The sequence below is a fragment of the Vipera ursinii genome, assembly GCF_947247035.1.
Source record: "Vipera ursinii genome assembly, chromosome: 6".
Classification (NCBI taxonomy): Eukaryota; Metazoa; Chordata; class Lepidosauria; order Squamata; family Viperidae; genus Vipera; species Vipera ursinii.
This window is the reverse complement of record NC_139515.1, coordinates 4,370,600-4,391,716: the sequence shown is the minus strand read 5'-3', so window position 1 is coordinate 4,391,716 and position 21,117 is coordinate 4,370,600. Positions and strand designations below refer to the sequence as shown.

Here is a 21,117-nt window from a genome sequence, read left to right as displayed (position 1 = left end):
TAAGCCGTCAGTAACACCAACACGCAAGACGTGACTGTTGATACTTCATATATTTTATATAGAGAAAAATATAGAAGAATAATTTTTACAATTTATTTGAAATAATACGAGAATACAGTGTGCAAAATCATAGGAGCAACATGTAAAGACATACGTTATCAGGTGCTGAAGTTTTACTGTGATTCTTGGCAGAAACCACACTATTTAGTAATATTAAAAGCTATGTTTTGTAAATGTTCACAGCAAAAGTAGCCATAGATCAAATATATCTGCTCTATTTTTTAGATAGATAGATGGAAGGGGGGGGGAAGTAAAGTGCAAATATTGCACCGAAAATAAGTGCAAGTTTTGTCCCCACCATTAAAAAAAGGGTGTGGCAAAATAAAGTCTTTTAAAATACGCAACATGGGGGGGGGGGGAAATTAACAATTAAATGAAGGTATTAACGAAAGCACCATTCGTGTCTTGAACAATGCAATCTGCTTGTGGGTTTAATCTTTTTCAACGCAGCTCCGGCTTCTGGCGAGAGGCTTTTCCCAGAGAATCGCATTTACGTAATTTATAAATGCGACACCTTCCCATAGAGAAAACAATTTGCTACATATAGTGTACATTATACTTATTCACTTTGCCACATGCTCCGATACTCCGTTGGCACACTGGGCAAGCTAGAAGTTCACACCTGACGTCAGGAAATCCCAGCTTGCAAATTTTGTAGTTAATTAACAAGAGTTTGTGCAATAGGTATTAATCAGCAATAGGAATTGTACTACCAACAGATGTTAACATGTTTTAAACTTCCCCTTTTTGTGCATTTTTTTTTGTCCTTAGAAAATAAAACGTTTTATACAAAGCTCCTCTTCTTCCTAATATTCCTTAGCACCACAGGATATCCATATTCAAGCCTATTACACCTGATAAGATATATATATGTAGTTTGGAAGGAAAAACAAAATAAGGCAATTTGGTGGTTGTTTTTTTTTTAAAAAAATGTTGATACTTTTATAGCTTGCTTAATGCTCTACTGTAGTAAGCAAAACTTCATTCCTAGTGACTCCGCGATGCCCCGTGTATTATAGTCACACCGCCACAACAAATCACGAAGCCTTGATCGTGCCTTCCACCACCACGGATTGATTAGAATTCGAACTCGGTGTTACTGGGACCCCTGCGAAGGAAGACAAGACAAGATGAAAACGCCCGTTAAAGCCAAAAGACAAGGGACGACGTTTGTTTGCGGAAATACGAATTACGTATTCTTGGTCCCATTTTCTTACAGCCGGGGAAAAAAAAACCTGAGCGGATGTAAAGTGTGTGTTGCAGGCTTGGCTCTAGTAAATTAACAGGTAGTCCTCGATTTACGAGCGCAACGGAGCCCGTAATTTCTATTGCTAAGCAAGACAGCCGGAAAAAAAAAGCAGACGTAAAGAGTGTGTTGCAGGCTTGGCTCTAGTAAATTAACAGGTAGTCCTCGATTTACGAGCGCAACGGAGCCCGTAATTTCTATTGCTAAGCAAGACAGCCAGAAAAAAAAAGCAGACGTAAAGAGTGTGTTGCAGGCTTGGCTCTAGTAAATTAACAGGTAGTCCTCGATTTACGAGCGCAACGGAGCCCGTAATTTCTATTGCTAAGCAAGACAGTTGTTAAAGGATTTTTCCCACCCCCCACTTTACGACCTTTCTTGCCACAGTTGTTCAGTGAATCACTGCAGCGGTTAAGTTACTTCAGTAATCTGACTTTGCTTGTCGGAAGGTCGTAAAAGGGGGGGGGTGTCACATGACAAAACCCCCCCAGGACCACCGGAATGGGCCTGAATGCGAGTCAGTTGCCAAGGCTCTTCGTTTTGGTCATGTGACCCACCGGGATGCTGCAGTGATCCTAAGTGTGAAAAATGGCCATCGGTCACTTTTTTCAGTGCTCTGGTAACTTTTGAATGATCGCTAAACAAATTAAGAGGGTGGGTGGGTGGGTGTCACGTTATTCTCCAAAGCAACAGAGGGAAGGGCGAGAAACAACGGATGGAAACTAATCAAGGAGAGAAGCAACCTGGAAATAAGGAGAAACTTCCGACAGTGAGGACAATTAACCAGTGGAACATCTTGCCACCAGGAATCGTGGGCGCTCCATCACTGGAGATTTTTAAGAAGAGGCTAGACAGTCACTTGTCTGTAATAGTATAGGTTCTCCTGCTTGAGGAGGGGGCTGGACTAGAAGACCTAGAAGACCTCCAAGGTCCCTTCCTATTGTTCTATCCTATCCTATCCTATTCCTAATTCCTTATTCCCTATTCTATTCCATTCCATTCCATCCCAATTCTGGCCGGGTTGAAAAGTCAGCTTTTACCTATATTTGTCAAACATACAAATGCATACAAACTAGTTATCTTCCAGATTATTCATAGGCTTTGGGAGATGGCGACACGCACCCTATCATATTTTTTTCAAATATAGGTTTATTAAATGGGGGGGTGGGGGTGGAAAAAATGCAAAAAAACCACCCCCCACAAAAAACGAAAACTTGTACTCCTGGAGTAGGACAGGGTGAGAGCAGAAGACAACGTACTGAATTTGTTCGTTTCCGTTTCCAGCAATCAGGATTCAAACGTTTTTGTTCTTCAGCCAAGGCCTTGGCTTCTAACGTGTACATCCGTCTTTCCTCGTTTTTCATTTTCTTCCACCTGTCTCCAAGTATCACACTTATGGCTCTGCAGAAGAAATAGATCGGGAGAAGACTCAATTCAAGCCAGCCACAGAATGTCAATTTCCCCATTTCCTTACTCTGTGTGTGTATGTGTGTGGGGGGAGGAATAGATCCAGGAAACGCTTCAGCACTTGATTATAACATCTATCGTTTAATGGCTTTTTAATTTTTGTATTCTATTTTTATTGTGTATTGCCCTGTTCACCGCCCTGAGTCCTTCGGGAGAAGGGCGGTATACAAATTAAATTATTAAATTAAATTTCTATCCTTGACACATTATTTTTTTAACTATTCCATAATACTCTGATCGTAAGCGGGAGTTGTACAACTCTCTTAGATTAATGTTTTCGGCGGTTTATTTCCAGGATTATGTTTTAAAAGCCTTAACAAAACTGGAGAGATGTTTTTCAGGAACATTTCTAAACACCTCCCGGACCTCGGTTCTGAGTTGGAAGACACAGGTAGCCCTCAAATTACAACAGTTCGTTTAGTGACCGTTCAAAGTTACAACGGTATGGGGAAAAGCCACTTTTTCACACTTATCATCCTTGCAGCATCCCCCGCGGCCGTGGGGTTAAAAAGATTCAGCCGCTTGGCAACTGGTTCGTTTTTGTGACGGCGTCCATGTTCCCGGGGTCACGCGATCCCCTTTGGCAACCTTCTGACAAGCAAAGTCGATGCTGAAAGACTGATTCACTTAACAACCGTGTTACTAACTTAACAACTGCAGCAACGGACTTAACTGCTGTGGCAAGAAAGCTCGTGAAACGGAGGGCAAAACCCCCTCAGCAACTGTCTCACTTAGCAAGGTAAATTCTGGGCCCAACTGTCGTCGTAAGTCGAGGACTACCTGTATTTCATCTAGGCATCCAGTAAGGCTAGGTTGATGGGACTAACAAGGAACCATTTTCATGTTTAATATTGTTCAACGAAGCCCCGTCCATACGTCTCTGTGAATTCATTTTGCCCGAGAGTCAGGATGTCAATAACATCTGCCTCATTTTTGACGGTGGACCAAATGATGTAGCGTGCCACTAAAAGTAAAGCCCAGAAGAGCTACATGCGGTCCTCGGCTTACGGCCACAACTGAGCCCCCAAATTTATGTTTTGCCTAGACATTTGTTGAGTTTTGCCCCCATTTTATGACCTTTCTTGCCACCGGTTTTTAAATGAATCACTGCAGTTGTTAAGTTAGTAACATGGTTGCTAAGTGAATCTGGTTTCCCCCGTTGACTCTGCTTGTCAGAAGGTCGCAAAAGGGGGCCCCGGGACACTGTAACCGTCATAAATATGAGTCAGTTGCCAAGGATCTATCTGAATTACGGTCACATGACCATGGGGATGCTACAATGGTTCTAAGTCCGGAAAAGGGTCATAAGTCTCTTTTTCACTGCCGTAGTAACTTCGGTCATTAAACAAACTGGAAGTTAGGTTTTGTCCCATTTTACGATTTTTCTTGCCACATTTGTTAAGGAGATCGTAGAAGTTATTAAATCAGTCACACGGTTGTTAGGTTCCTCTGACTACCTGTGCTATTTGTCAGTTTTTGCATTTTAATAGAGTTTATCTAGAACATGGGTCTTCAAACTTGACCCTTTTATGACTTGTGGACTTCAACTCCCAGAATTCCTCAGCCAGGCACACTGGCTGAGGAATTCTGGGAGTTGAAGTCCACAAGTCATAAAAGGGCCAAGTTTGAAGATCCCTGATCTAGAATCTATTACCAGCATCTATCGTACCTCCAATGTCTGGAGCCACTAAATGATAAAATCCAAGCCAAGTATGTAAGCTTGTGTAAACTGAAATACCTAGATACATTTCACTGACTAGGTTCTTCTTTTTCCCCTTGCTCATTACATTTCAAGTTGAAAGTACATATTCTGCAGTCTAAAGGGAGGTTTTATTGCAAACTCTAAATACAGTAAATATTTATTTCATCAACAGCAGGCCAGAGGTGAATATGCGTCATATACACACATGATGCATACATACCTACATCAGAATGAGGAGGTTCTTTACCTGTTATCTTTTCCTGGGTACATTTGAGTGTATTCGACTCTGTATTTTTTGGCAAAAAGCATGAAGGCATTCATTGGTCTTTTGCATTTGTTGGGCGAAGTGGCACTAACAGTACTTGCAGTCCCTGAGTTGTGGTTCTTGCCAGATTTACTGAATGTGGAGGAAGTTTGTGTCGACCGTGCAGGCCCAAAGTCGGGTCTTTCAAAGTCTGGGCTCCCAGACCCGCCACAGGATAAAGAAGCGCGCCTTTGACGAGCCATGCTGCTGAGCACGTAGACGGCGGAGGAGTCCATGGGCGTGAAATCGTAACTGGAAAGAAGAAACGTCGCTTTAGAAAGGCATTCAGAGCTCACTCTCAAAGAGCGCCTAACGGCAGATCGATAGAATAAAATATTTGCAGCTCAGGATTGGACTCGGGGGCTCTCTGAGCTGGGTGGTTTCCTTGCAGACGTTTCATGACCCAACTTGGTAACATTATCAGTGCTAGAAGGGAGGGGGGTTTGCAGAGAGGAGGAGGAGGAGGAGGAGAACTGTGGGGTCCCTGGTGCTCTCTGAGCTGGGTGGTTTTCTTGCAGACGTTTCATGACCCAACTTAGTAACATTATCAGTGCTAGAAGGGAGGAGGAGGAGGAGGAGGAGAACTGTGGGGTCCCTGGTGCTCTCTGAGCTGGGTGGTTTCCTTGCAGACGTTTCATGACCCAACTTAGTAACATTATCAGTGCTAGAAGGGAGGGGGGTTTGCAGAGGAGAGGAGGAGAACTGTGGGGTCCCTGGTGCTCTCTGAGCTGGGTGGTTTCCTTGCAGACGTTTCATGACCCAACTTAGTAACATTATCAGTGCTAGAAGGGAGGGGGGGTTTGAGGAGGAGGAGGAGGAGGAGGAGAACTGTGGGGTCCCTGATGCTCTCTGAGCTGGGTGGTTTCCTTGCAGACGTTTCATGACCCAACTTAGTAACATTATCAGTGCTAGAAGGGAGGAGGGGTTGTTGAGGAGGACGACTGTGGAGTCCTTGATGCTCTCTGAGCTTGGTTGTCTCCTTGCAGACATTTCTTTACCCAACTAAGTAACATCATCAGTGCTAGAAGGGAGAAGGGTTTGTGAAGAGGAGGAGGAGGACGACGACAAGGACGACCATGGGGCCCTTGGTGCTCTCTAAGCTTGGCTGTTTTCTTGCAGACGTTTCATGACCCAACTAGGTAACATCATCAGTGCTAGAAGGGAGAGGAGGAGGAGGACTGTGGGGGCCCTTGGTACTCTCTGAGTTTGATGGTTTCCTTCCAGACATTTCATGACCCAACTAGGTAACATCCTCAGTGCTAGAAGGGAGTGAGGTTTGGATCTTGCCCTGTCAGTGCTGGAAGTGTTCTTGAGCAGACCATTTATATACAAACAGAAAGCGAACCCCACTCCCTTCTAACACTGATGATGTTACCCAGTTGGGTCATGAAACGTCTGCAGGAAAACCACCAAGCCCAGAGAGCACCGAGGACCCCACACACAACAACATAATTTTACTACTCATGCTTCAGTCTTTTAAGTTGGAAGATTAGCCCATTTTTTGTCACCATGAAACCTAGCATCAGATAAAAAAAATGCAAATGACTTTAAAGTTGGATTAAATAAGCTCAAAATTATTCCCATTCTACTTTCAGAACGGCAGCTGAGGCGCTAAATAACATTTACATGGAATACTTTTAAATGTGGGCTTCCAACTTAAAAGAGTCTATTTACGGAGTCTAAAATCGGAAGTCTGCCGCCCTCTAGTGGAAGAAGTTTAATCGGTCTGTAATTTGTAATGATACCACAAGCTAGGATTTTCAATTAAATAATTATATACCCCAGAACAGTATTAAAAACTTCATTTAGAATATACTTGCTTGAAACAACAGGTTTAAAAAGAGCGTAGGCATTGATAGAAATAGCTTGATTTTAGGGAGGCAGGGATTTATAATCCAATTTGTTTGCTCTTAACTCAGCGTTGAAATCTAGTCCTCCTCCTAGCAAAACCAGGAACTCGCGTTATTTGAAAGACAAGTCAAAAGAGTTTTACATGTAGTCTCTGCTTTTAAGTTTTACCTTTTGAACGTATCAAAAACGCCAGAATCATCGAAGTTTATGGCCTCGGGGTGTCCACGAGGTAGACAGATGTCGCCGACATGCATTTCACAACATGGAATACCATGCTGGACCACCGTCAAACTTGGATAAAAAGAAGACCAACCTGAACAAAATAGAAACAATTAAGAGAGATGAAGACGTAAGTCTTCAGCTCCAGAAATGTCCAAAACTAGATGAGTTTAGCCAAAGGGGAAGAAAGCAGCCATGAAATATGTTCGACCTGGCTTTGGAAATGGGAAAACAACGAACAGTTAAATGGAAGAGAAATGTACTTATTGATTTATAACCCAACTTTAATATTTTTAGAAATAACTCAAGGCGGCAAACATGTCCGGTACACCTTCCTCTTTCTTATTTTCCTCGCAACAACCTTGCGAGGTGGGTTGGCACAAGATCACCCGCTGGTTTTCGCGGCTACGGCAAGAACTGAACTCAACAGTCTCCACTTTCCAATCTGGTATCTTAACCACTAAAAATGACATTTTTTTTCCCCCTGAGAAACTGTAAAGCCGAAGAAATAAATTCCAAAATAATGATTTGGTCTGGTATCCGTTGGCTCGTGGAAAAAAAAGATCCGGGCAGACTTTCCGAATTCAGTTAATTCTATGCCACAAAAAACAAAGGTTCGACTTGACAACGGGGTTATTAACTTGAGAACTGCACTGATTAAGTACCGTGACAAGAAAAATCATACATTGGTGCAAAATTCACTTAACTGTCTCACTTAGCGACAGAAATCTTGGGCTCAACTGGGATGGTAAATCAAGGACTACCTGGGCAGGAATGTGTGTGTTTTTTTTCCTTCCATCCTGGATGAAAAACTGGAGCATTTTCTTACCTTTATTTTTAACGTAGAAGGGGTGAGCTAGTCTGCACTCCACCGTGAGCAAATCCTCGGCTGCTGTGCCAGGATCGAACGTCAACTTGAGTACTGACTCGCCAAACGAAACGCTCTCCTCGTGCGAGATCAGCTTCAATCCGTCAGCGGCGTAGCCCTGCGGAAACACAACCGTTACCCGAGCGCCACATCGCAGTCTCTCTCCCATCGCAGCCACTTCCTTGCTTCTACAAAATGAAAGGCTTCAGTCAATAGGGTTTTTAATGCGACCGCACAAGCTTGCGACCGCACAGCTTGCTGTACCAACCACAAGGGGCAGGAGTTCCTACACACCACACTGACTGCAAATGAATCAGCACTTTAGGATATATATATATATATATATATATATATATATATATATATATATATATATATATATATATATGTACAGCCATGTGATTGACTGCCCATCTGCTGGTGCTGTGGAAATTGCGACACTCCGGGGTGAGTAAGCAAGCAGCAATCTTCCTATCATGTCACAATGCTATTCTCAAGTCAATTCTCTGTTATGGGAATTGCTTCACTTGCATTTAGTGGATTTGCATAAATGCTTTCCCTTTGCATAAACGCTTCCCGGTTGCAGGAATTGGGTATGGCCAGAAGGCAAGGGGAGAAACGATGGAAATGAGGAGAGAAGCAATTTGGAATTAAGGAGAAATTTCCTAATAAGGAGGACAATTAACCAGAAGTCACCGGAAGGCGTGGGCGCTCCATCACCGGAGGTTTTTAAGAAGAGACTGGACAGCCAGCCACTGGTCACAGATGGCATAGGGTCTCCTACTTGAGCAGGGGGCTGGACTAGAAGACCTCCAAGGTCCCTCCCAGCTCTATTCCAATTGATTTTCCTCTCTGATAAATTGCAGTAAGAAAAAAACAACCACCCTCAGAACTTACTTTATAAGCACCCACCGAATCATCCGCTTCGTTTCTGCAGCTGGCCAATCCAGCAAAATCTTCAACATCTATCCATTCTTTATTGCGTCCTTTGTGGAAGCATAAACGTGTTCCTAATTTTTAATTTTTTAGAAGGAAAAAAAAGAAGAGAGTTCAGTGTAATCATAACGATAAAACTGAGTGGTGAACCCAGTCGCAGAACGGGAGTGTATTTTACCTTTAAGGAAACAGTGCCAAACAGTTGGAGGCCAAGAGTGGCACCATCCCAGATCATCATCGTCTGACAAGGATGACATACAGAAAATGCCAGACTCTGATTCACTGTTCGTCTGTTGAAAAAAAATAAAATCAGAGTTTACACGGATAGATTTCTGGTGTCTGTTCACACAAACGGTTTATTCAAGTGACTCCCTGAAACAGCAAACTCTCTGGAGGTGTATTTTTTTTTTTACTTAACCATTCTCATGCCTTTCCTGTGTATTCCTAAATTCTATATTTTTTAAAATTATGCTTGGTAGCCCTCCTACATTCCTTACATAAGCACGTAGCATAATAATTACTAGTCGTATCAATGTATTTTCTTTGTTTTCTTTTTGTTTTCTTGTTCTCTTCTTTTTTACTTTTGTTGTGTTTAGACGTCCTTTTTATTTATTTAGTAGACCTATGGTGAGATAGATGCCAAAATAATTGTTATTATTGTTATTAATAATAATGGTAATGATGATGATGGTTGATTTTTTTTCTCTTTAAAATCTAATCCGTTGAGGTATATTTCACAACGAACAAGCAGTTGGAAGTGAAATATAAATCCAATAAATAGGAATATATCTTTCCAACCTCTTGCCACGATTAACGTCAGACAGCAGTCCTACAAGCCTAGCGTGATTAATCTGACATGACAAAGCAAGGAAGCCTTCCCATGACAGTTCGTGCTTTCCAGTAAGTCCCAGTATGTTTTGCTTGGCCTAGGATCAAATGACAAGCTGTGTGTTGATTGAGGACCTGGAAGTGAATGAGACAATCTTCCATCTGCTTTGTTGTTTTGTTCCGTGCAACATCTCTGCTTTTTGTCTCTGGAGATTTTCCGTCTGTCCGGGTCACACTTGTCCCAAAGGTGCTTTTTTTCAAAAGGCAACTGGAGTTTCTCGGTTTTTCCTTGAAGATGTTTCGTTTCCCGTCCAAGAAGCTTCATCAGTTCTGACTTCAGTCTTGCAAGGAAACACAAAGTCCAGTTGCCTTTTTGAAAAACCACCTTTGGGAATCTCTGGTTTTACTTTCACTATGTCTGACCCCCAATCCAAGCTTAAAGGTTTTTGTTTTTTTTTTGCCAAACATGACTTTTGCTGATTGGTTTCTAATTTATCCGAGTTGTCCATTGCAACACAAGGTCTGTTCCTAGAGGTGCTGAATAAATAAAGCTGTAAAAGGAGTAACATATAAAGTCATGCTTCATAAGGAATTTTTTTTAAACAAAAACGTTTCTGATATTCAGCAACTTCAACCTACGGAATTTACCCTTTCGTGTCTGATTGGTGTCTCCTCAACGTGATGCTTGGGGAAAACTGTCTCGTTCGGAGAAGATTCTGGCGGTGGGCGTGCATAGGAATGTAAACTTTTGCTTGTAGCTAATAAGTGAACGGGAGACGACCTAAGAAAGGATTATAAAAACAACGGGTGAACGGTTGTTGATCAAGGAAGGAAAGGAGATAAACAGAGAACAACGGGTTAGCAATTCTGTCACACTGTGAAAACTCCTTGGGTTATTCCTTGAACGTTGTAAGCCACGCCAGTGGTTCCGAAACGAGTAATTCCGAGTATCTATTTTTCCCCCCATCATTCAGGCTTATTTTTTTTTAATCTTTTATTTTATTTTATTTTTCACAGTTCCTTTAATTATGCCACAAACTAACCAATGAATTCAGGCTTATTTCTGAGCAACAGAAAACGCCTATAAAGGGTTACTTTTATCAGCAAATATTTGCTCAAATCTTAAATCGCTACTACCATCTCTTTCCATTCGGTTACAAAAAAAAGACAAGGGCAGAAAAAAACCTGGTAGAGCAAATAGCTAATTATTGAATTAATTCATGAGAATGACTTCCTGTTCCAAACATCCCATTATGGAATCCTGGGTGCTATCTGAGCTTGCTCGTTTGCTTGCAGGTGCTTCCATCACCCAACTAGTTAACCTCAGCAGCAACAAGTGCAGAAGGTGTAACTTACCTGGTCCGGCGATGGAAGCGCCTGCAAGAAAACAGCCAAGCTCAAAAGAGCAGCGAGGACTCCGCAGCTGGAGATATATATTCTTCTCCTGGAACATCCCATTATCGCAAGGCCAAATATCCTAATCAACGCTGCTATTTACGGAAGAGAGTTGGTGCTTGCTTTATGAAAGGCAAGCTATATATTGCTTCCGCGTTCCCAGAAAATAATTAACAGATCCATCTCATCAATGAGGTATTTTTAGTTCAGCAAAGGACAGCGAGAACTGATTGCAGAATTGTTCCTCTAGTTTGCTCATGGTGTTTTTTTTTTTACGTTTTTTTTGCACCAGTTTGGTAAAATGTCCTGGAGGGATTTCAAAGCAGGCACACTTATTTATGTGGCTTTGGGTGCACTTTTTTTTTTTTTTGGATCTTATTTTCTCTCGGATCCCCCATTCTAAATCTACACTTTCCTTCTTTCAATGCTTCCGCAGCTGATTTGGTGGTTCCACTGCACTAAATAATGTCTTTTCAGCAGTTAAGTAGGAATATTTTTGAAAAATGCAGTTGCCAGGCTACTCTACAGGCTCCTTCGTTTTGGTGCCCTTTGAGTGACAGCAGAAAAAGGTTTCTAAGATATACCGACTTGATTGACTGTCTTACCCGTCACACACTACTCTTTAGTTCAGGGTATACTTATCAGCTCTGCAAGTTAGATGTGTGGACTCAAGTACCCCAATCATTGCGTTTATGCTGTGATTAGAAACAGGGCAGCTCCAGAATTATGTACAGGTATTATGTCCTTGACTTACAACCACAACTGAGCCCAGTTTCTGTTGCTAGTTATTAAGTGAAGTTTGCCCCGTTTTGCAACCTTTCTTGCCACGGTTGTTAAGCGAATCACCGCAGTTGTTAAGCGAGTGACACGGTTGTTAAGTGAATCTGGCTTCCCCCATTGACTTTGCTTGTCAGAAGGTCCCAAAAGGGGGAGACGGCAACCGTTGTAAACATGAGCCGGTTGCCAAGCGGCCAAATTCCGCAGGGACGCTGCCACGGTCGCAAGTGTGAAAAACGGTGATAAGTCCGTTTTCAGGGTCGCTGTACCTTCAGTCACTAAATGAACGGTTGCAAGATGAGGGTTCCCTCTATCTGCGTTAATGGCAACTCATGATTTCCGCTACACTTTGCACGCTAAATCAAAGCCAGAATACCAGTTGCGTACGAATCTCCCAACTGGGATGGAAATAATAAAGCCGCCACCTTCTCCCGCGCAGACGTACATGCCTACATAGATACTCTCCGCCTTTTAACGCAAAACAGGAGCCTTTCTGCAGGCCTGCCAACTGCAGAGAATAATGGTAACCATAATATCCCGTACGTGTTATAAAACGAGCACTGCATGAGGGGACTCTGCGGGCTAGTGGCTATATTGGCCAGCTCCGTCAGCCAGTTCACGCCGTCCTCACGCGGGGAAACACTTTCTGGGCCGCTGCCTGAGGTGTGCTGGTTCCAAGAAGGCCTGGTGTATTCCTGATGTGAGACGTTAGCGCTCAGCTGGAAGAGGGCGGGTGGGGTAGAGTCGCTGTGAACCGCCTGCAATTCAGGAAGATCATCTGCCAATGGAAACGGAGAGGGTCAAAGCCATTCTGAAAAAACAGCAATGGCATATAGGCTTGTATACCTGACAGCGAGAAGAATTAATCAGCGGGAAGACTTGCCTCCAGAGGTTGTGGGTGCTCCAACACTGGAAATTTTCAAGAAGAGACGGGACAACCGTTGGTCTCAAATGGTATAAGGCAAGGGTAGGCAACCTTGGCTCTTTGATGACTCGTGGACTTCAACTCCCAGAATTCCTGAGCCAGCATGGCTCAGCATGGAAACCTCTCCCTTTCCCCTCAGCATAGCTGACTCAGGATTGCCTAACCCTGCACTAGAGTAAACAAACCCAGGTCCCACAACTTGACAACCCTTTACTTCAGGGGTAGGCAACCTTGGCTCTTTTATGACTTGTGGACTTCCAACTCCCAGAATTCCTGAGCCAGCATGGAAACCTCTCCCTTTCCCCTCAGCGTGGCTGGCTCAGGAATTCTGGGAGTTGAAGTTCACGAGTCATAAAAGAGCCAGGGTTGTCTACCCCTGCCCTATACCCTGGTATAGGTTTTCCTGCTCAAGCAGGGGGTTAGATTAGAAGACCTCCAAGGTCCCTTCCAACTGTTATTCTGTTACACCGCCTCACAGTGCTTTACAGCCGTCTCTAAGCGGTTTTACAGAGTCAGTCTATGGCCCCCACAACAATCCGGGTCCTCATTTTACCAATCTGGGAAGGATGGAAGGCTGAGTCAACCTTGAGCCGGTCAGGATCGAACTGCTGGCAGCGGGCAGAGTTTGTCTGCAATTCTGCACTTTAACCACTGTGCCACTTAATCAAACTAGCCCAACATAAGAATAAGATCCACCTCTTTCCTTAACCCTAGGGGAAAAAAAATATTTTCTAGGGTTAAGGTAAAGGTAAAGGTTCCCCCGCACATGCGTGCTAGTCGTTTCCGACTCTAGGGGCCGGTGCTCATCTCCGTTTCAAAGCCGAAGAGCCAGCGCTTGTCCGAGGACGTCTCCGTGGTCATGTGGCCGGCATGACTAGACGCCAAAGGCGCACGGAACGCTGTTACCTTCCCACCGTAGTGGTCCCTATTTTTCTACTTGCATTTTTACGTGCTTTCGAACTGCTAGGTTGGCAGAAGCTGGGACGAGTAACAGGCGCTCACTCTGTTATGCGGCACTCGGGATTCGACCCGCCAAACTGCCGACCTTCCGATCGACAAGCTCAGCGTCCTAACCCACTGAGCCACCGCGTCCCTTTCTAGGGTTAGGTCTTTTGAATTACTATGCTAACCTATTACTCAATTTCAGAAAAAGGTTGTGATGTCTTGTCAAGAAACTCTCATTTCTTCTTACATAATGCCAGTGTAAAGGAAGGGATCAACATGAACTGAGCATATATTCTAACGCAGAAGAATCCAAAGCAAGCTACTCGGGAGAAAGAAAAGCGGGAAAGAAAAAAAAGGTCCTGTAAACCTGAGAAATATAACAACAGAGGCTAAATACTTCACATTCAGTTAACGGCGTACAACAGATATCTTTCATGCTTACCTCGGACTTGAGAATGAAAAGAACAATTTTTATTCTTTAAGTTTCCCTTCGTCATGAAAGCTGCCCAAAAATTCTCAAGCAAAACAGCTTCTCGTTTGAATTTACAATACCAAACAGTGAACAGCTAAAAAGAAAATTTTCGTACCACCTCAATTTTACAAAGCAGCCCATTTCTCTTTCTTTAGACAAGTCGTCTCGCTGAGTCAAAAGTGAGACTTGATACGGTGTTTTTTTCCCCTAAAGAAAATTAAATTAGTTGGAGCGTTTGGGCCTGGTAAACTCTGGAGTTTTGATGATCCAGTTTGAATAATCTGATCAGAATTTTCATTGTGTGACATGTCATGCCTCGTGTCCTCCGGCATTTTCAAAAATCATGTGAAGAGGCAACAAAAACAGAAAATGAGGAAGATATGGAAAATAGCCACAAAAATGTGATAATAGGCCCCAATGTACATATTTTAAGTGCCTGAAGTATTTTAGTTGTCAATAATGAGTTTGGAACGAACAAAAGGTTGCACTGACCTATAATTTAGCTGGAAAAAAATAAGATATTTTTCATCTGGGTTATTAACATAGCAGCAAACCACTCAGTTGTTTGTTTGTTTTTAACATAGTCACATTATCGGAATATGATATAATTTTGTCCACTTCAGGAAATGTAGGGATGAAACTATGGTTGATTTTCAATTACCCATTCCCACCTATTCTGAGTGAAAGAAGCTGTCATACAATATATATTATATTATATTAATTATATTAATTATATATTATATTAATTATATTAATTATATATTATATTATATTAATTATATTATAATATTATGTTATATTATATTATTATATTATATGTTATATATTATATATGTCTCTCTCTCTCTCTCTCAACCTGGCAACTTTTAAGTCTTGTGGACTACAACTCCCAGAATCCCTCAGCCAGCCATGCTGGGAGTTGAAATCCACAAACCTTAAAAGTTGCCAAGTTCGGAAACGCCTTACTTAGAATATGTAGCCAAAAGTTCATGCTTAACTTTTAATTTATGAAACTCGGAAACCATGAAATTATGAAAACGTGAAGACATAATGTCTTCCTCACGTGGATCCCAACCCTTTGGAACTTCATGAAGCTCTGCATCCAGATTTCTTTGACAGGACTGCAAAACTGGTTTGCTGCCGTTCATTTCCGGGAAGCTATTCTGTTTGTTTTTATAATCCCTGGTTCTTTTCCACCAAGCTTCAGCCGGGACAATTATCTCGATTACAAACTATACGCTCTAGCCATCAACTTAAACTCGATATATATATATATTTTATCTCTGGACCAGGAATACAAAATGGGAGGCCTCCAGGATATACAAGGACTTCAGTTCATGAAGGGGGGGGGGGGCAGGATGGGTTCTGTCAGGCCCCACATTTCCCAAACTTCCATCAACCTCAGATGCTGCGTTGTCTACCTGCTCTTTCCCACATATTAATCCTCCACGTTGCCTTTCGTCTCCTTCAATACGATTCAGTTCTTCTATCTTCTCTGCTTCCTCTGTAGCACTGTGTGGGGTCTGGAGGTATGACTGCTTCAGGCAGGAAGGCGGCGCAGAGTGTGGTGAGGACGGCAGAAAAAAAATTAGTGGGAGTTCACTCCCTTCTCTCCACTCCCTGGCATACATAAGCGGTGCTTGAGCAGGTGTCCGCAGGATTGTCTGGGATGCTACACATCCTCTTCGTGACCCGTTTTCCTAGTTCCCTTCTGGGAGGAGGGGGCTCCGTGGTATCCGAAGCAGAACATCCAGATTCAGTCACCGTTTTGCTCCCTGGGAAGAACGGTCGTAAAACGGGGCAAAACCCACTTTACAAATGTCTCACTTGACGACAGAAAAGGTGGGCTCAGTTGTGGTTGGAAGACGAGGGCTACCTGTATTGGCTTTTAAAGGAGCTGTCCTTTAAAAGGCAAGGATCTTCAGTGGGTACTTACCGAGTTCCATATGTTCGTCCGAAGACGCATATCCCGGAGAAGACGGAATATTCTCGTTACATTTCAGTAAGTCCAGGGCCTCGTTCATTCCTCGTTCATTCATTCTCTTGTCCACCACCAACAGAACTTTCTGCACCGTACTAGGCATCTGGTTTGTCTTCACTTCCCAAACCATTGTCGGGTGCTTCAAATTATCTGACTGGAGCAAAAAATTATTCACAGTTAGCCTAAAGCATTCAGCAACAATTCACCCCGACGTATTTGCCATTTTAAGAACGCTAAGGTGGGGGAGGGGGGAAATGCAAGGCTAAGCATGAATGGAAATCCGGGAAGAAAAAAATCTGGGAAAGGACACAGCTGGCGATTTAAACATAAACACACCGCAATGTTTTGTTGTACGTCACATTTTTTTTCTCCTAGAAAAGTTATGGGCAACCGGTGGGAGCAAAAATAACAATGGATTTGTGCAGTATTTTGAGAGCCGATGGCCTCATGCAAGACTAATAATAAACAAGTAATAGTTCATTCTTATTCTAGCGATAAGATTATTATAAAGTCACACAGCAAAAAACAAATATGGTCCACATTCAAGGAAGTGACCTTTCAGAAAACAGACACTTGTCTTCTCTTTATATGATTCTTAATTTGTTATAGAACACTGTACGTTAGTGCAGGCATGTCTAATGTATAAAATGAGGAGAGAGAGAGACAGACTTAAAGCATTTTTATTGCACTGCTTCCTCTAGAAGGTATACCAGCTGAAACATTCTTAATTTAATTATTTTTCCCTATAATTCGTATTTTGTGTTTTTAATCATTAACGGTTTGTTTTAGTTTGGGCATCCTAAAACATTCAATGCACCCCATAATAAAGACAATAACCAGAAACATCACGTATGGGAAGATGGGACAATATAAAACAGAATATTTTCAGAGAGATGACACTTAGCTAAACCTGCTATATAAAAATGCTCCCTTCCCCACTGTTTGGAAGCCAAATATGTGACTGTTACATAAGCAAGTCCCAGGTGATTTTAAGCGGCTGCAAGTACTATAGTAAACTTTCAATTCAAGCAAAAAAACGACCAGATTCTTTAATAACATCGCACGGACATGTAAACCAAAGTACTGCAGTCTCCTAAACTGCCACACCCTGTTTGCTTATGGCCTACGAACTTATCAGAGTCTGCCATATGCCCAAAGTTCCCAGCTCCTTAGCCATTAGCAAAGCATGCTAGAAAAGCAATGTACAGATACTGTGCTGATGTATCTAAAAACAAATCGTTCCTCACAGCTGCCTCTCCACAAATTTATTCAGTAGAATAAACAATAGACCATCTCATCTAAGGGAGGCACCAATCTGACAATCCAAGGTGACAAGATTACTAGGCAGGTTCAAGTGAATTATTTGTATTAATGTCGATGTTTTTAATACTCGAGATCCTTGGCACGTCGATTTACAAATAAACAAACAGCTTTCCTAAAGTTTGACCTACAAGCATTTAATAGTACATTTTTTAAAAAAAAATACAGAAAGAGAACTCACATTCTGTCTCTTACAGCTATTTTTGGACTATGTTTTGCTCTTCTGGTTTTATTTTTCTGGTAACGGAGTGGCATTCTTGTCAAGCGCTGAATGGCCCCTGATATTCTTTGAACTAATAATCTCTTTTCACGTATGTTCTCTTACCAGTTTGGTGCATTTTAACTCTGTGTTCTTGTAAGACCTTTGTTTTTTTTACATCTGCTGGCTTTTGGCAAAGGGAGAACAATTGGGAAAGCGAGAATGAGTTATTAACATGTGATTGCATCCAAACATCACTCTCATGTTAGGCCATTCTTCTCTGAGTCATCCTCAATTTCTGATCACTTTTTTTAGATTTGTATCCTTTCTGTTTTCATATACAGCTCAACACAGCCAACATTACCAATGCTCCCTTCTTCTTCCTATTTTACCCATCACAAAAACTCCAATGAGTTGAACTGGGCAGAGTGGGCTGGCCCAAAGTCACCCAGCCAGTTTTTCATGCCTAAGGCAGGACTAGAACTCGCAGTCTCCTAGTTTGTAGGCCAACATCTTAGCCATTACTGTACACCAAACTGGCTCTTCATAGACTTCACAGAAATATCCACGTGCAGAAATCTTCATGAGAGCAATATGAAGTGGGGGTTTTTTTTCTTTAAAAACAAAAAAAAATTCTTTCTCTAGCCTACAGCCTTGGCATGCCTTGTGGTCTTCCATCCAGAGTCCTCATAATGCTTTCTGCAGCTAGCCAGGTATTGCCACTTGCTCAAAGGGATCTCTCAAAACGGCCATCACACAAACTTTGCATCTATCCAAAGTCAAACGTCCCAAATATTTATCCTGCAGACTCTGGGGTGAGGCAACATTATGCCTTGGTTCTTGACATTTCCTTCCCTGCTAATGGCTTTTTACTCATTTCAATATACTGTGTGTCGCCTAGACTCTCTTGAATGATCAGGGCAACTGATAAAATGGAGGTGCTGAGCCTGGTGATTTTCTTGTAGGCATTTCATTACCCAACTATCATCAGTGTACAATGGAGTAAGGTTTGATGTTATTTTTATATATATAGTGGCTTGAGTATCAATGTAGTTCCTTCTTTAGGCTGTTGCTTCCTGTTAGCTTGTGTTGGTAGTTCCTTGATTGGGGTGTTGTTTAGTTCTTGATTGTTGGTCTGGTGCTAATGTTGGTTTTAACCTCTGCTCATGAAGCTGTTGATTGCTAGTGAGGAGGTAATGAAAATCAAAAACTGTAAAGCAATTACTGCTACCTTAAGCCAAGCAATTCTTCCAAGATTCTGATGACAGAAAAGAGTTGGAAGCTTCCTTGGACGTCCAACTCCCCAGTCAAGTGGAAACCACGTGTCATTTCACAGAAATGGCTGTTCAATCTCTTCTGAAAAACCTCCAGCGATGGAGCATCCACAGCTTCTGGAGGCAACTCTTTCCGCTGACTGCTTCTTCTGTCAGGAATATGTCCATGAAGACTCAAATCATATCCAGGCAGTATATTTAACGGTCAGGAAATTTCTCTTTAGTTCTAGGTTGCTTCTCCCCTTGATTAGTTTCCATCTGTTGCCTCTTGTCCTGCCCTCAGGTGCTTTCGAGAATATTTTTTTAAATTTTAATTCCATTTATATCCCGCCCTTCTCCGAAGACTCAGGGTTTTAAAACCAAAGTTATTCATCCCGGTCACTTGCAACAGATTCAGAAATAAGGTTGTGAGGGAGAGGCGAGCAACACTGCAGAGGAAAAAGAGGGAGGGGCAGGCCCCGTCACCCCACAGTTGCAAAGCAGCTATTAGGCCGGGGGGGGGGGGGGGGGGGGGGGTTCTTCAAACTTGGCCCCTTTATGACTTGTGGACTTCAACTCCCAGAATTCCTCAGTCAGGCACGCTGGCTGAGGAATTCTGGGAGTTGAAGTCCACAAGTCATAAAGGGGCCAAGTTTGAAGACCCCTCCCAGAATTCCTCAGTCAGGCACACTGGCTGAGGAATTCTGGGAGTCGAAGTCCACAAGTCATAAAGGGGCCAAGTTTGAAGACCCCTCCCAGAATTCCTCAGTCAGGCACGCTGGCTGAGGAATTCTGGGAGTCGAAGTCCACACGTCATAAAGGGGCCAGGTTTGAAGACCCCTCCCAGAATTCCTCAGGCACGCTGGCTGAGGAATTCTGGGAGTCGAAGTCCACACGTCACAAAAGGGGCAAAAAAAAAAGTTCGAAGACCGCCGTGTTAGGCTCCCACCGCAGCAAAAAGCCAGAGCACTTCCGCCTTCAGCGCTCAGAGGAGGCGGGGCCAGGAAAAGACCCCGCCCCGCACGCAGAAACGCACCGAGCTCGCGCACCGCCTCTGGCCTCAAGCGCGGGGTTGGCGGGGGGGGGGGGTTGGGGAGGAAGAAAAAGACCGTTGAGGGGAGATCACGCGCCGCGGGCGGAGGAGCCGCTCGGCGCTGATTGGTCGGCTGTTGAGCCGAGGGGGCGGAACCGCTGTCAGAGCCGCTCTCCCTCCCCCGCCCGCTCTTTCCAGTCACGTGCCCGATGCCTGGCAGAGGCCCTTGTTTATAAACTTTTTCCTCGGGGGGGGAGGAAAGGCGCATGCGCCGAAAGGCCCCATTCATTCAGAAGTGCGTAACAGCAGCGGGGGAAAGGCGGTGGGGGAGGGGCGCTCGTCCCCGACCTCGGACGGGGGGCCCTTCCCTCATCGGGTGGCCCCCCCTCGGCCGAAGGGCTCCTGAGGGGCCCAAAGGGACCGGAAAACTGAGGGGGGAGGGAAAGAGGGAGACCCAAGTTAAGTACGCCTCACAACTGGGGGGGGCCGTGAGGTAAATGGCGCCGTCTTGTGCTCTTATTTTGAAAGAGCGACTCCGAAAATGCCCAGGTCGCGCCAGGAATCCCGGAGCCTTTTCATCCCCCTTTCATTTTTTCTCCCCCGTCTTTTTGACAACCTGAAGAATGGCCCGAAGGTCCCCTGCCTTCCTCGGCAGCCTTTAGCCCTGAGCAGCAGCCCCACAGGACGGAAGTCGGCCGTTTCCCACTTACCCGCCCAACTTCCACCCGTCTCAAAACACTTCAAAACTTCTGAGCTACTCACCAGCCCCGTCGCCATTACAGGACTCCCTACAGCTTCTTTTTTTTTTTTTCTCCTTCCCTTCCTTCCCTCCTCCCTGCCGTTCGTTCTCGTTCGAAATCGCCACCCATTTTCCATCGGACTCGGCCTCTGAGTGGCTGGCGCGGACGTCCGTCAAGGGGTTCTTACCGCTCATTGGATAAGGGCGTTGCCTGTCAGATGCCAGCTGAAGAAAACAAGACTTGTTTTGATGTCTTCCGCGCAGTCGATAGGCTGCGGCGACGCCAGTCAAGCTGAACGAGGCGTAATAAATGGACGCTGGCCCCGCCTCCCTCAGCCGAAGAGGGTTATGGGCCTTGTTGTTTTCTGTTTTCTCGTAGGAACGTCCGATACCGAGTTCAGGAACAACAATTCCCAGAAAGCTCTCGGGCATTAGTAAACAAGATTCTTAGGGACACGTGTATCTGTGTCTCCAACTAGCTGTGGCCCTGGAGGGATTCCTAAAGTGGGGAATGGACGTTTTCTTTCCAAGCCGAGGAACATCTCGTTAATTTTTACACAAATGCACTGGGAAAACATGGAGTTGGGATAAAATCAGGGA

The 21,117-nt window shown here is 43.7% G+C and overlaps 1 protein-coding gene across 2 annotated transcripts; it reads right to left on the bottom strand.

The window, feature by feature from the left end:
• Nucleotides 1-35: 35 nt before the first annotated feature.
• On the bottom strand, nt 36-20,653 carry HBP1 (HMG-box transcription factor 1). 2 transcript variants are annotated; one of them, XM_083366301.1, is made up of 11 exons: nt 20,541-20,653; nt 15,929-16,127; nt 12,194-12,428; nt 10,118-10,259; nt 8,829-8,940; nt 8,612-8,724; nt 7,676-7,832; nt 6,796-6,940; nt 4,720-5,028; nt 2,563-2,704; nt 36-1,168 (listed from the first exon to the last, which is right to left on the bottom strand). In XM_083366301.1, the coding sequence occupies exons 1-11, from the start codon at nt 20,553-20,555 to the stop codon at nt 1,157-1,159; spliced, it is 1,581 nt and encodes a 526-aa protein (XP_083222427.1). In that variant the 5' UTR covers nt 20,556-20,653; the 3' UTR covers nt 36-1,156. The 2 variants fall into 2 exon arrangements, with proteins under 2 accessions (XP_083222427.1, XP_083222428.1); XM_083366302.1 differs by having other exon boundaries at nt 10,127-10,259.
• Nucleotides 20,654-21,117: the final 464 nt, after the last annotated feature.

Excerpts from the sequence above, each read along its gene's own strand:
- HBP1 (XM_083366301.1), bottom strand. Across the intron at positions 7,833-8,611 it reads ATTCGGTGGGTGCTTATAAA|GGCTACGCCGCTGACGGATT; the intron begins GTAAGTTCTGAG and ends GTGTTTCCGCAG. Across the intron at positions 2,705-4,719 it reads TACCCAGGAAAAGATAACAG|AGCCATAAGTGTGATACTTG; the intron begins GTAAAGAACCTC and ends TTTCTTCTGCAG.